Source organism: Lagopus leucura, unplaced genomic scaffold, assembly GCF_019238085.1.
Source record: "Lagopus leucura isolate 7727_CA_CO unplaced genomic scaffold, USGS_WTPT01 Super-Scaffold_100008, whole genome shotgun sequence".
Taxonomy (NCBI): domain Eukaryota; kingdom Metazoa; phylum Chordata; class Aves; order Galliformes; family Phasianidae; genus Lagopus; species Lagopus leucura.
Window position 1 is genome coordinate 34399867 of NW_024962265.1, and position 15583 is coordinate 34415449.

The window sequence follows — 15583 nt, forward strand, 5'->3', positions numbered from 1 at the left end:
AAGAAGTGCATTTGTGAAAGGACTGGTGAGATTATTACTGGGATTTTATATAGATGGCTAATTTAGAGGAATAACTGTTTATATTTGTACTGCCTCTTTCATCTAGGAGGGCTCTGAATTATTTCAGAGTACAAGGAGGACAAGTGAGAAGCAGGCAATGAATATTCAAAAATTCCTCTGCTAACTAGCACGGGATTTGTTAGGGCAATGAAAAAGCCACAAAAGCATCCTTCTTTTACCTGACTGCAGTGTGCTGCTTTGGAGAAAAGTGCCCAGGGAGAAAAGTGCCCAAGGGCACTGTCCTTGAAAGAGCAGTAGTGCTAGAGCAGCCTGCACGGCTTCCAGAATAACCCCATGTTAGCAGGCCAAGTGTCTCCCCTGCAAGCAGTGGCATCTCAACTGCTAGACAAGTACAGAGTGCTTAACCCACTGGCTGCCAATTTGTGAGATGATGCCATGCTGTATCACAGCCAGGTGTTGCTTCTTGTACAACCCAGGCCATGTGCAGAAGTAAGAATACGGGTGAATGGCCATGTGATAAGGAAGCTACAGTCAGTAGGAATATGGCATGGCTTTGAGCAGGGGGTCTGGATCAGAGGTGCAGCCCTCAGCCCAGTATGGCAGTCAGAACACATGAGATGCTGTGAGGCTGTGCACTAAGGGCACAACATGCCCAGCAGCCAAGCACTATGCTCCTCCTCCTTGCACAGAATCTGTTACCTCCAAAACTGCTGGACAGGAGATTAAAGGGGGCAATTTTCAGTAACAGGTCCTGCCCCAAAAGAACACAACTAACCTCACGTATGTGTCCCACAATCCAGAACCACACTAGCTCTAGACTGTGCAGCAGGTTTGCTGACCTCTGAAGAAGAAACAGAGTCAACGTGGCTGTTAGCACTGAAGGGATGATACCCTCTACGTATAGAACTTCAGTGTTATTTCTTCTATCCTTGTTATTAGCAGAGACTGAATGCTTGTAAAAGCTTGAGCTTTTTCTCTCCAGACTGAGCACTAGTCACTACACCTCTAGTGCAAAACAGAATTACTGGTGTGTGAAGCCATTTGGGGCCAAACATCATATGCCTCCAAGCACCCAGACCTAAGGTGGCAGAGGTATTTCAACTCTGACAGAAATGAGAGAAAGAATTGGCTGCGCTCTCTTTTTTACTAGGCTCACTGGAAAAAGTGACAAGTAGTTGGTGTGATGTAATATTACACAACCAAAACTAAAACTCACAAGGCAATATATTATTATATCGATTTTTTCCTCTGTTCTCTGGCAGCAGTGCTATGTCACATGTCTGGTTTCGACCCACGTCTTTTAAGTCCTGCAAAAAATTAGAAATACAATGTCAGCTGAAAATAATTAAAGGATGTGATAACACAGGGGGGCAAGGTACTTATCAGCTCCTGGAGGCCATGGATAGGGAAAGACTGGTGGTTTTTTTTTGTTGTTTGTTTTTTTAAAAACAAAATTAAATAGCTAATCATAGTGGCATAAGGCAAGCACATGGCTGACAGGTGTTTTCCATGATTTGTCACATAGATGTGGCACACAGATGAATGCTCCTGACCTCAGGCATGTAGTATCAGGTAGAACTGCCAACCAGAAGATGCTGTGCCAAACGAAGAGCTGGTATTACAAGTGGAGTTCAGGTGAAACACTCAAAATTATTTTGGTTTGCGTGAGACAAACAAAAATATGATTCAACCAGCTCATGCCCTCATAAAGTAAGGTCCTTTGTCTAGATTTGGTTCCCACCTCATATTCCTTGGACAGGAGGTAGTTGGAGTCTGCTTGGAGTTTGGCGAAGTGTGCTTCAAAATGACTGATTTTGATCGGACTGAAATATTCAACAGGAGGAAGAAAATCAGATGATGAATCACAGTCATAATTTATTCAGTTATCTTTTTTTAAGCTTTTTTAACTGTGGTTGTTTTTTTTGGTTTTTTTTTTTTTTTTACCTGGAAGTTTTCCGGTTCCTAGAAATAATATTAAAAGAAAAAGAAACATTTTATTAGTGACACAATTGGGCCACTCATCCATGAAGCCATGTTAAAATACTGCTCTCAGAAACAAAACTGATGACGTTACCCTTTTTGCCCCAAGTTCAGATGGACTGCCAGTGGTTTGTCCCTGCGAATGCTCAGCCTTGCTGTAGGTCTCTCGTGGCCATTGCTGGAACAAGAAATAAGATATTTTCATTTCTGTTTTACCATTACAGTGCGTTACTGCTAAGAACTGCCGACAGTAGTGAGTGAACAGGCTATGGGGTAAGCCTAGGTTGGATATCAGGAAAAACTTATTTACTGAAAGGGATGTTAAGCACTGGAATAGACTCCCCAGGGAGGTGGTTGAGTCGCCATCCCTGGATGTGTTTAAAAACCGTTTGGATGTGGTGCTCAGGGACATGATTTAGCAGAGGGCTGTTAGTTAGGGTAGGATGGTTGGGTTGTGGTTGGACTCAATGATCTTTAAGGTCTTTTCCAATCTGAGTGATTCTATGATTCTAAGACTTGGTTCCTCATCTGAAATGGTCTCAGTACAGCGTATCATTAAGGAGGGCATCCTATTTCCTACCAGCAATGTTGTATCAGTCATGCAAAATAGTTTCAACAGATAAAGCATTTTTCAAAGTTGCGGCAGTATTTTGCTTTTTAAAAATGTATTCAAAATTCACTATTTAAAATTAATCTGATCTGAAACATACAACTATAATCAACAGAAAACTGAGAAGTTTGAATTAATGGCATGGACACTGAGGTAGTGTCACACTAAGATTTTTGAACTGAAATAACAAAGTCTAAACAAACAGTTCCAAGAACTTCCCATATGTAATGGTTATGAAAATAATTTGAAACATTTCATTTTTTACAAAAGATACTGAGTTTGTATGATAAGCCATTTTTTTCAGAAAAATTCAGACTCCTAACGAAAAGAGATTGCAGAGATCCTTCATGAGACGATTCTTACAAATATCAGTAGATATTTGAAACTCCTATCAAGAAGATATTCACTGCTTGATATTTAAGTTATTCATTCTATAGTTACAGAATGGCCAGGGTTGGAAGGGACCTCAAGGATCATGAATCCATGATCCTCCAACTCCCCTGCCACAAGCAGGGCCACCAACCTCCCCATTTAATATTAGATGGGAAATACTGGTGTGTATAGATACTATTTCTTTAACACTCCAGTGCATTTCTTATATTAAAATAGCTTGACCTGATCTCATAACAGAGGCTGATAAAAGGACTCTACTTACCTAACTTTCTGTCTGCAGACAAATAAAGCAGTAACAGCCACCAACATTACAATTAGAAACAAACCAGCGCTCACACCTTCAATAACTCCAAAGAGGGGCTCTAAAAACAAAACAGTGTATTTATACATATACATTTTGAAGAAAATACATTAAGAATCACCAAAGCCCAGAGAATATGTTACCATTAGCTAGAGGAAATGGTTAAATTAAAGGAATCAAAAGTGTCTAAACAACTGAATTAAGCCTTGGTTTTCTGTCCTAATTTTTTCTAAATGTTATGCAAAACTTTTCATTCCCAACCACAGTAAAAGAAAGCACAGCATCATCATATAGGAATTTGGTTATCTTGTACTTTGAAGCTTTCTTGGCGACAACATCACTGAGAATTCACCCTTTCCTCTGCTGTCAGCAGCTTCACCAAGCAGGCCTTTTAATTTTCAAATTCATGGCTTATCCATGGCAAATAATGGCCATGAATAAGCCACAGCTTCTACCTTATTTCAAAGTAGACTTTAGGACACTGCATGACAAAAACAAGTGGCTTTGTTCCACTCCTTCCAAACAGATCTGGATACCAGAGTGTTTTGAGCTGCAATATGTAATCACTTGCTACAATGACTGAAAAGCAAGCCTGAAACTAACCTGCCTCTGTAGTGATTGGTAAAGAGAAGAAGGTGTCTGCAAAGAGTGGCTGAGGAAGTTCCTTTGGGTCTTCACTGAAGAGCTGGGTAAAAGCCCGTATGCTGATCCTAAAAAAAACCCAGTACAGTTTACAGTTACTAGTTAAGTTTATCAGATGTTCAGAGCCCACTATGGAAAAACAGAAGATTAAGATAAGAAATGACTTGTCTTTTAGAAATAACTAAAAACTTTCCATTGACCACAGGCTGCTCTTAAAACAGGTGCCTTAGATAAGTACCACAGCTGGGTGATGTAAATCCCAACCCAGCTATCACAGATGGAAGAACCCAAAGTCAAGAATGGGGCTCCTGCTGCTGGCACACACAGCCTGACAGCATCTGGAGACAGGGTCACAGGAGCTGCAGTGGTAAGAGGATTCAGAAACACTTCTGAGAGTGGAGAGATGCTTTCCCTTCGCGTAGGTAGGCTGTGTTAATGGAAAAATGGTAAAATGAAAAAGAACAATCCTCTTTGTTCTCCTGGTAATGTTAGTATTTCCCAAACTGAATTTTAGGGAAATGTGCCTTAATGAGAACAGAGAGGTAGGGGATCCCAGCAATGTGTTAATGACAGCGCACATCATGCCTCTCAGCTTCTTCACAATCTGGCATGTGCCTTCTGTTCATGTCACTGTCTGGTAAGCATCTTGCAGATCTCTTGGCAGGGTGTTTGCCTGCAAGAAGGGTGTGACTGAGCTGCACTGGAGCTCACATTTGGTTTCACAGCCTGTTCAACTCCTAAGCCTGGTCTTGGCAGTAGTGCTCTTCTATATCCTTCAGCAAACCCAGTCAGCTCTGAACTGTGCCACGGATTAGAACAACCTGCACAATTTTCTACCTTGTCCCAAAGGACTTGTGTGAGTACATAGTGCCAAATCAACTCAGTGCAGCTTCTTGCCTTCTCTTGTTATGTAATCTTCTGACTTAGATGACTTTGTGTTTCTAAAGAGATATTTACTAACTGTAGGAAAGGTCTCAACCAAAAAAAATAAACAAACATACTCTGCGTTAATTAATGGTATCCCATGCTAATGAAAGTACGGTTTATATCTATGGAATGGGGCATGGATACAGCTTTTATAAATTATGATGTGAAACACAAGGAACATTATACAACCCAGTTATTAATCTTCAGAAGCTCAAGTGTATCAGGCACTCAGCACTATGCCTAATAATGTGACAGAGCACAATTACCAAGATAAATCTCACCTATAAGCAGTCCGAGGCTTCAGGGGTCCATCGCAGAATTTTTGCTGATCCGGATCACACTTTCCTCCCAGATTTTCCATTTCTCCTCCAAGCTTAATGTCAAAGCTTTTATAATCACTGTCAGGGTTTTCAGCACATCTACTGGCAAAATAATTTGTCTGGTAGATGCGTATGGAGTCATTGTGTTTGTACTCCAGGTAGGAAGGTAATGGGTGCTGCTCATCAGGCTTTGGTCCTTCACTACCTACATCACATGCAGAGAAAGAGAGAAGGTTTACATATCACAGCCATTAACACAATGCACTACTAGAGACTCAGCATTGATGGACCAAATCCTTATTATTCAACTTTTGAGCCTTTCCTGGAGGAAAAGCAAGTAAAAAAAAAAAATCCCACAAATTGACAACAGTGGTCTACTGTATGCAGAGAAAAAACACACAGGAAATGACAGGAGTTTGCTGAAAGAAAACCTGCAATAGCATGTAGAAGACTTGAGTAGGCAAAAGCCTGGCAATGAGTAGTCCCTTTCTACAAGAGCTCTACAAACTGCTCAGGCATGACAAAGTAGATAGTGGAAATACTTCCTCTGTTGTTTTTTTTTTTTTTTTACCTAAGAGCTGATGGACAGACATCTTAAGAAACTTTATTAAGAATCATAAAATACCAGTGTACTGATATATGAAGCTGCTTCAAAAACCAGTATTAACTGTCAAGACATCCATTTGCATTGTCACATACAGGTCAGTGACAGAAAAGGAGGCTTACATACATACTGCAAGGACGATTTCTGCTCTGTTCTGTGTGTAAAGTCATATTCTTCAATAAGCAAACTCCACCTGGATCATGATACTTTTTCCTTCTCTGTGTGGCTTACTGGGGTTCTCCAAGGGGTTGTTTTAGCTGTTTCCCCTTACAACTAAACTACTTCTTGAGATCTGGGCACAGCAAAGCAGTTTATTCTATGTTCACTCTCAACGGCATCCATCATCCAACATAAGTCTTCTGCTGTGGAAACTTCCTGATCTTATATGAGAGTATCTCCTAGAGTACAGAACCTAACTACCACTTCTGGCTAGGCTCTGCAGTCGCTACTAACCATCAGAGAGGAAGACTGCTTAAAATCCCAGGCTAGGGAGCCCTTCAGTGAAACTCAGCAACTATATAGGAAATTATTTTGCTGTGTAGTGATGAGGGTGTACATCTGCATGTAAATCATATATGATTTATAGCCTATAGGCTATGGAGAGAATGGTATTAAATGATAATTACCATCAGCCTCTCTGACAACCACGGTAAAGTACTTCACAGCTCCATTAGTATCACTAAACCAGCTGCAGTTAAAAGTAAAGTTGATGGAGGATTTGGTAATCAGCACCTCTTTTTTGTTTACTCGTATGTCTGGAGGTGGCTGAGGGGGACCTGAGAAATGAAACAAAAGAAGAAAAAAAAAAAAAGGAAAAGCATTATCTTTGTATTCATTGTGAGCTATACCTAGAAAAGGAAATGTAATTTTGAATAAAGTTCAGATGACTGGACCCAAGTTTCCGATGATATTCTTTTGCAGTTAAGAAAATGTCTTCACCTCCCACAGGGAAACTGCCAAAGGATGAAACAAGCCAATGGTGAGTCAACCATAATAACAGTGGCAGCTCCTCAGTAGGAATTCCTGCAGAAACCCACTTAGAAATGCATTAAAGTCTTGCTAAATCTATGAAATCAGAATTTGCAGCTGCTAAAGATGACACAAGTTTAAACCAGGTATATGGAAGCCAGTTAGCCCACTCACTAAAAGACGTTACCTATTTTAAGCATCTAAATTTCTGTTTCCCTTTCCAAATGAACAGCAAGGAGTCAGACACAGCATTGAACTACAAAACACCATTTTGCAAACTGATTCCAGAATTTCTTCAGGAAGCATTCTTTGTATGATAGAAAACTATACCTTAAACAGTGGCATAGCAGAATTAAACTGCAAAGCAAAGTAGCAGGGATTTTAAAGATCTACATTGTGGAACGATTTAAAAATCTGTTCCACTGCAATTTGATTGTGTGCACAGAAAAAAAACCACTTCAAACACACAAGCAGGTGGCTGAACTTCAAAAGGTTTCAGACAGGAACAAGAACCAAAAATTCACATTTTTATGGTACTTAGTTAAGCCTCTTAAATCTATAAAGCCAGGCTGTAATTTTTAGGAAGAGCTGTGTTTCCTCGGGGTAGAGCTAAGGGTTGTAACTAAAAGTTCCATGCACTGGCCATTGTGGAGTTCAATTTCTAACCAACACACGCAGTGGCTTATTGCTGATCACTGTCTCCTTTCACAGCAATTCTGCATTCCACTTACGGTCAATCATTGTGATAGTGCTGTCTTCAACTACTTCACTTGTCATGTCTGCAGAATGCACCTTGATGGACACCAGGTAGCGCTTGTGGGGAACAAGGGTCATTATATTGAGCAGAGTTTTGTCTTTTTCTATCCTTTTAGAAAATTCCACTTCCCGAGTGTCCAGTTTTTTGCACTCAACGCTATATCCATCAAAGTCAGAATCAGGAGGAGTCCAGGAACATGCAATAGCAGTAGAAGTCTGGGGCCGACAATGAAGACTTTGAATCTTGTCTGGTTCTATAAAAATGTGGAGAAATTTAAAATCAGTGAGAAAAGGGACAGGCATCAAACACTCACCCCGTGGCTCGGGTAGCATCCCTAGATTCAACACCACATAATCAGAGCAGGAGGCCAGGAGCCAGAATTCCTCTCTCCCACAGATGTGCACTTCCTGATTATTGGGCAAGGCAGGCTAACTCATTTCAGCCATCTGAAATTGGAGCTAGTGACATTGGTTTCAGCAGATTTATGAAGTAATTAAAACTTCAGCAAGTAATTTTGTTTGTTTTCACTATTAACAGAAACACTGCAAAGCAATGGATTTCTAATACTGTGCTGCAATTTATTTGGAGGTTACACCTGATTATCAGTGTCAGTCAGTACTGATACCATTATTTTACGACTGATCTGGTTTGCTGGATAGGATGTGGTGTGTTCTTATTGCTAAAGCATACCACAGAAGTATGCTTTGTCCATGTCACACTGGAATATCACAGAACATGACATGTAGCAAAAATGGGATTTCTCCTTCAGATGGTGGGCATCTACCTACATTTAAGCAGTCAAATACAGGTCAAAACTATGCTGTCATTTTTAATTACAATAATGAATGAAGTCTAAAGGGCTATTAGCTTAGTAAACATAGGTGTGACATGTGACCCCATGTGACATGAAAGTCTCCATGGCTGTTATTTTTACGATTCTAGATCACTTCTACAAATGAGTCGACTGCTGAGGCTTCTAAAGACAGCTAGAGTTGATGAAGATCCACAAGCACTGACTGCCAGAAATGCAGAACAACGAAATACTCTGCTTCCAGTTTTAAATCTCGTACAGCAGGGTTCCACTCATCCTCTCCAACTGTTCAGACACTGATGAGTTCAATGTTCTACTGTCCTTAGACAGAGAAGTTTGGTTATTCAGCCTTCTGGTATCCCTGAAACTGACTGATTCAGACTGTAACCAAACAGCTCTGCTCTGGACGTGACGTTTGCAAATGTATGCCTGTTTTCAATCTTTAAACACTTGACCTTGCACACAGCAAGGGATTATTTTAGAGTTCAGCAGAATTCATCGCCAGTCACTCATGAATTTATTAATGGAAATTACTGACTGTGAAAGGAACTAGTAAGATTTAACAGCTTTGCAACTTCTCCAGCTGAGTGTTAGGGTGCAATGGATATAATTACTTACTGGTTCTCACACTTTCAGACTGTGACTGACTGTATGTCTTCCAGCTGTCACCACTGACCGTTCTGACACTGAACTTATAGAGCCTTCCAGGTCGCAGGCCATAGATGATGCGTACTTTTGATTTGCTGCTGCTGTAGGGATTGAATACTGTGAGGGGATCCTTTGGGAGCCACTGCAACTCAAAATCATCATAGTCTGTCCAGTCTGGAGGACCCAGCCATGTGACTGATAGAGAAGTGTTTGCAACATCAGCGAACGACACAGCGTTAGGAGGGCTGGGTGCTACACAAAAATAAAATAAAATAAGAGACTGACTCTTACTAAACTTTTACACAAAACAAAGAAGATGAAACACAGTGAAAAACAGTGCTGAACAAAATCACAGGTTTAATACCCTCTCAGATGTTCTTTATCTTTTAGATCTTCAGTGACTCCTGTAACAAATTGTTCCTCAGAAAACGGCTGTTGTTGTGAAATGATATGAATCCTGTAGAAATGACTAATCAAAAATTTCAGAGCTCTTGGGTCGTACCTGTTCTTCCTTCAGCATTTGCTGTATTGATCAGGTCACCGCTGTGAGTCACCACAACCAGAGTGTACTTTCTGCCAGGAACAAGCCCCTGGAAATGCCACTCTTTCAGGTCTTTTCCCTGCAATGACTCTTTCTGCGTCCCATTTGGGTTGTAAAGATTGAACTCATAAAAGTCAACATCTCCGGCTGCTGGACTCCAGGTGAACCACAGACTGTCTGTCATGTTTCTATTGGACGCCTTGAGACCAACAACTGGAGCTGGTGCTGAAAAAAGGGGGTGGATATTAATTTACAGAGAACATCCTTGCAGAGGAGAAGCAACAAGACAAGACAGACCTTATCCTTAGATACAGATATAATGGTTTCATGTAATGACAGTCATGTAGCAATCTAGACAGGCAGAACAGTTGGCCAAAACCCTAGGAAGCTTCAGAAGTACATCTCAACAGTTTGCTTTCTTATTTAGATCTTCCACTGTCCCCAGAAGGGGTAGAAATGTTCATAACAGATGGTTTTGCAAATGTTAAGCAGCTTTCTCCTAGTCAGTATCTGGAAACATCCAATTCTGAGGCAGCTGAAGAAAGTCTGCTGCTGTTCAGCAGTGGTGCACAGATGTTACCATACAGTGGCTTAGAGGATAAAGAAAGGCTTCAGAGATGTCAGATCTGCTAGCGCTGCTTAGGAAACTGCTTCCCATGTGTGACTGAGAAAATGTGGAGCTGCAGCCAGAACTCACCATGGCAAAGAAGTTTTATTTCACTGATAGACTGTCTACTCTATTAATCCTACTTTCTTTGCCTTTTTGCCTTTTCCACTTACAGACCAGCATTGCTTTTTGAGTAGAAGATAGGTGTTCTCCTTTAAAGCTCACGCATCACACACTGCGATACCCATCTCCTGACCTCAGTACCTGGTGACTATAGTACAGTGCAGATAACAAACTTCTCTGCTACATTTTTCCTTTTGTAAACACACCACTCAGAATTTTTCCGCTTATCTGTCTAATGCTCTTCATATGTAAGAAAATATTGATACTTCTAACAGTTGCCCTAATCTACATGAGCACCACACTCAGACTATCTCAATGGATGCTCTCGTGAGCACTGCACTGGAGGCAGATTTTCTCACATGTCACTACCTGTTCTCCCAAAGACAGATGATTCATTAGTGAGGTCTCCACTGTGGGTAACAATCACCATTCGATACATCCTGCCTTGCCGCAAGTTCTGGAATGAACACTGCTGAAGGTGCTGCTCTCCTGAAATCCTGTCGTGAAGGGACTTGTCTGGGTTGTACAGGAAGATGTCATATGAATCAAGCTCCCCTTGTGAGGTGGTCCAGCTGAAGGACAATTGGTCAGTGGTATTCTCTGTGACTTTCAGATTTGTGACAGCTGCTGGAACTGAAATGAAGGATAAATGCAAGGGTAAGAATCAAGGCGTCTATCCACTAAGCTGAACCTTTAATAAGTAACTGCTCATGGTTGTAATACATTTTAGTTAAGCCACAAGTAGCCAGTTAATGTCAACAGCAACTTTCAGAAACAAGGGAAGAGCATTTATAAGGTGCCACTGAGTTTCTCCAATACAATATTTGCATTCCCCACTCTATTCTCTGGCCTGTGCTCACACAGAACTGCCCTTTCATTTCTACAAAAAGCTTTTCTAGAATAAAGATTGCAAGGCTTGGCTCAAAGTTTAAAGATGCATATTCACGTCAAAACCTGTGCTAAGAGCCTAGAGACTGTGAATGAGAAATTTTATAACAATCAAGAATTCAGGTCATTCCATAACAGACAGACTGAGGGAGGTACTTCACTGTTTGATATAGCATTCTTACTGTGAAACTGTGTCCACCTTATTATGCAAACAAATTTCAGACACACATATGAAGCACATTACAGGAAAAATGGTACATAAGCAGCTGGAGTTGCTCTTACCAAAAGATTTTCAGTATCAAGATACACAGACGATTCATGTATTTAATGTTATCATACTGAGGAAACTATAAATAAACTGAGATATTATAATTACCTGTTCGCCCAACAGTTTCTGCTCGTTTACTGAAGAGTCCACCACTGACTGTCAAAACATGTATTTTGTACTTCTTGCCAGGTAACAAATCTTCAAATTTGTGCTGTTTGGCAGTAGCTGGCTCTGATTTGTTGCTCAGGAGGACTCCTTGCTCATTCAAGAGCAGAATGTCGTATCTTTCAGCTACACCAGGAGCTTTCTGCCAGGTTACTAACAAGGAATGACTGCTGTAAGCATGATCAGCTAATAACTCCTGGACAGAGGCGGGAACTAGAAGCAACAATTAAATGTGAACATTACCAGATGAAATATGGACCATGCAGTACACAATTCTGACTAATTAATAGAGATTATTTTTAAAAATTTGTATGTTCATTCATGAGAAAAGAGATGGGTGTCTGTGCACGTATTTGCATAAGTAAATAATTCCTAGACATCAGAGTATCATGGATATCTGAGGTGGCATAAAGAGCAAATTATACACTTAAATTATCATGAAAAGAGTGAGATGGAGCATGACCAAAAACTGACGCTGAAATGGACAAGAAAGATACTATGGAAAAGAATTGAAAAACAAAGTGGTAAATTGGTTCAAAATAGTGGCACAAAATAGGAAATATGAACTAGCCACTGCTGCACAAAAGTTAAGGCCACAGTAAACATTTTGGTATATAACAGAGAAGGTGGATTTAAAACAAATTGTTCCTCTGCTTTTGTGCCATGACAAGCAGAATTTTGGGGCATCATACTGTCTTAACAATCTTGACCACTGCTGGCACACAGTGCATCTTGCAGATGCATATGCTGGATAGACAAGCACAAGACTGGGCAGAGATGAAATTTTGTTCTTCCTAACAAGACACATTTTGAGCTGTGAATCTGAATCCCACACACGTTTACCCAGGTAAAGCTACTCATGTAAGAGTTCTCAGTGGCATTAATGGAATTACACCCAAGTAGCTTCTGGGAAGATATAAAGTTACTTGCTCCTCGTCTCAAAAGAAACTTACTAGTTCTCCCAGAAGCTGCTAAGCTGTTGTGTAAGGCACCACTGTTCGACTGCACCACCACCCGGTACTGCTCCCCAGCTTCCAAATCATGAAATGTATGCTCTGAGACATCTTTGGAGACACTTCTGGAATCAAGCTGATGGTTTTGCTGAAATATAGTCACTGTGTAGGAATCAACATCTCCACTTCCAGGTGTCCAGTTCACTTTCAGGCTGTCTGTCATACCATTAGGTGAAACGTGTATGTTTCTCACTGCGCTTGGAACTGAAAATAAATAAAATAGAACACAAAGACACCTGCTCACAAAGTTCCTGGTTCATTCAAGTTTTTGAGTCCTGTTCTTTTTTATGACTACAATAAACACTTCAGAGTACAAAGAGCGTTCATGAGTACAAGTAATTGCACTCACAGGTAAACACAAGTAAAGCTGAAAATATCTGTGTAGGACTGTGATGTCACAGAAAAACAACTCCATGTGTTTATAGCAGTAGTAAAAAAAAATTAAGTAGGTCAAAAAGAAAAGAAAGTGTTTTAACATTCCTTTAAATGAATAAGCTCCCTCTTTTTACAATGATACTTCACAGACCTTCAGGAAAATCAAAGCCCCTTGTGTACATTTAATTAGTTAGCCATTTTGCAGTACATTTAATTAGTTAGCCATTTTGCAGTTAAAATCTCACCTACACATTGTAGGTAGGTAAACAGAGGTGTAAAACAGCTTAATTGATTTAGCTAGAGATACTAAGCAAACAACTGGCATGCATGAGAATAAAAGAAACCCTAACACTGACATTTCAATACTGATGTACTGGTGTGGTTTTCAGTGAGATCTCCCATGTTCATGATGTGTTACAGGAGCTCAAATAAGATCATGGTTCAGCCTTGATTCTCTGTGCATCATTTTTCTGCTAGAAAAGTCCCAACACAAGTTCTAAGTACCACATTCCTTCTTACTTGTCAGGCCTTCTATGAAAGTAGCACGTTGTGCATCTCCACTGATTGTCAAGACAAGAATTTTGTATAGACGTCCTGGAGTCAGAGCTGTGAACCAACACTCCTCGATGGTGTTCCCAAGGAAAATGGGTGGGAAGATCTTCATATCATTGTAGAGGAGCTGAATCTCATATTTATCAACATCACCCTCAGCCTTTGACCAGGTTACCTGCAGATCTTCTGTGCTTCTGTTACTAAGAGTCAGTTCCTTCACTGACTCCGGCACTGAATAGGTGAAAAGAAAGGAAAACTTTTCAGTACTTCTTAAAACATCATAACAAAAAACAGATAACAGCTCAGAGGCCATATTCCTGAGCTAAAACTTTTCATTCAGTTCCTCAGGAAAAACAATAGATTGCACTTAATTTAAAGGCTTGTTGTTTGTGGTCTGCACTATATAGAACACTGAAAGGTCCCCTTTCAGAAAAGGGAGCCCACAATCTATCCTCTTTAAAACAAACTCACAAACAAATAATGGAGCTGGCACAGAGTTTGCACTGCCAAAAGAACTTGAGAAGCATCCCTATGTACAGCAAACACGGTGCAAAGAGTTCTCAGCTAGTGGAGATCTAAGGAAAACTTTGATGCAGTACCATGCTGTGCAGTTCCTGACTCCTGCCAGATGCAGGTCAGTTATTCTTGCCCAGCACTGCATCTATGTTAATAAACTTGTGTGTCTTAGCATGGCTCATTAGCTTACTTGTATCACTAGGTCAAGACAGTCAGGTTGCACCCAGATACCTACTGGCTCACAACCAGCCACCTTACCACTCATGCCCCACGCTATCCAACAATTCCAGATCATGGGGAAACTTGGGAAAAGTAAGGTGTACCTTTTTCCTCTTACATTACCATGACAAGAAAAAATCCGTCTTGTACATTCTGACTCAGCTCATGAATAAGTCCTAAGCTGATGTGGAAATCCGTACAACTCTGTTTCTCAGTTTTCCACGTTTCAAGATTTAGCTTTCCAAGCTCATAGCACATATCTTTTTATTTTTTTTTTTCCACTTTTCTCATCTCTAACTTAAAAATCACTCATCAACTCAATATTGGTTTTCATCTTTAGAATGACACAAATTCAAAGAGTCACATTCAAGATTCTTCCTATGTTAAAATAATGCAAAAATTTTAAGAACAAGGTATGGTAAATAAAAGAAAATTCTTAAGCATCTCAGGATGCTTTTGGGATATTTACTTACTTGTTCTGCCAAAAACCCTCTCACTGGTTTCGTATTTTCCACTTCTTGTGCTGACTGTGACACTGTACTGCCTCCCTGGGACCAGATTGGTGAATACACATTCATTTTCATCCTTTGGGACACTTTTTGTTTGGATGAAATCATTGTTGTTCTTGATGATCACTTCATAACTATCAAAAGATCCAGAGGCATGTAGCCAAGACACCTTCAAATAGTCACTTCTGGCTGAATTGCTGACAGTAAGTCCTTGAACACCCGAAGGAACTGAAAGGAAAAAGAAACAAAATTAAAGATTCAGAAAGCAGTCACTTCTTTAAGTAAAAGGAGTCTCTGTAGTGGATTATATTCGTGGTAATTACCAGACATTTCCGAGGAAGTTGCACAATGCCCACAACACAGATTTAAGCAATACTCTAACCTTTTATAATCATAACTGGACAGTTTCCAGTCTGGTTCACATCGTATGTCAATGGTCTCCTTTTTCAATTTTCAGTCTTAGCGAACACTGTGTCAGTTTTGCTTACTGCAGAGTTCCACACGTTGACACTGAATTTGCTTCTCCTCATTTATATGGTTGTCGCTTGGATTTTCACTTATGTTGTGAGAAAGCTAAAATAGCACTTACTGCACTAACTTAGTAGTCTTTGTGATTTTAACACTCCTTACCATGCTTCCTTTATTCTACTGCTTTACAAAGTATAAAGTCCCTGTCTTCATCTTTGAGGAAGTTTTGAAAAGTTTTCCATCATTATGGTCACCCTTCTCTGAAATTTCTCTGAGCATTGCACAATCAAAAACAACGTGGAAGTAACATGGATGTTACTGATTTATGTGACACCACACTAACATTTCAGTAGTTA

At 40.2% G+C, this 15583-nt stretch overlaps 1 protein-coding gene across 1 annotated transcript in view; it reads right to left on the bottom strand.

Moving 5' to 3' along the window:
- Nucleotides 1-15583, bottom strand: part of PTPRB (protein tyrosine phosphatase receptor type B) — a 66837-nt gene that overhangs the window by 14731 nt on the left and 36523 nt on the right. The window contains exons 12-27 of the mRNA XM_042872375.1: nt 14724-14987; nt 13483-13746; nt 12529-12792; nt 11519-11788; nt 10624-10887; nt 9486-9749; nt 8954-9235; nt 7499-7777; nt 6425-6574; nt 5156-5399; nt 3909-4015; nt 3267-3366; nt 2096-2179; nt 1966-1983; nt 1763-1844; nt 1238-1328 (exon numbers count right to left, since the gene is read on the bottom strand). Of these exons, the coding sequence (XP_042728309.1) occupies nt 1238-1328; nt 1763-1844; nt 1966-1983; nt 2096-2179; nt 3267-3366; nt 3909-4015; nt 5156-5399; nt 6425-6574; nt 7499-7777; nt 8954-9235; nt 9486-9749; nt 10624-10887; nt 11519-11788; nt 12529-12792; nt 13483-13746; nt 14724-14987 (3027 nt within the window). The remainder of the gene's footprint in view (nt 1-1237; nt 1329-1762; nt 1845-1965; nt 1984-2095; nt 2180-3266; nt 3367-3908; nt 4016-5155; nt 5400-6424; nt 6575-7498; nt 7778-8953; nt 9236-9485; nt 9750-10623; nt 10888-11518; nt 11789-12528; nt 12793-13482; nt 13747-14723; nt 14988-15583) is intronic.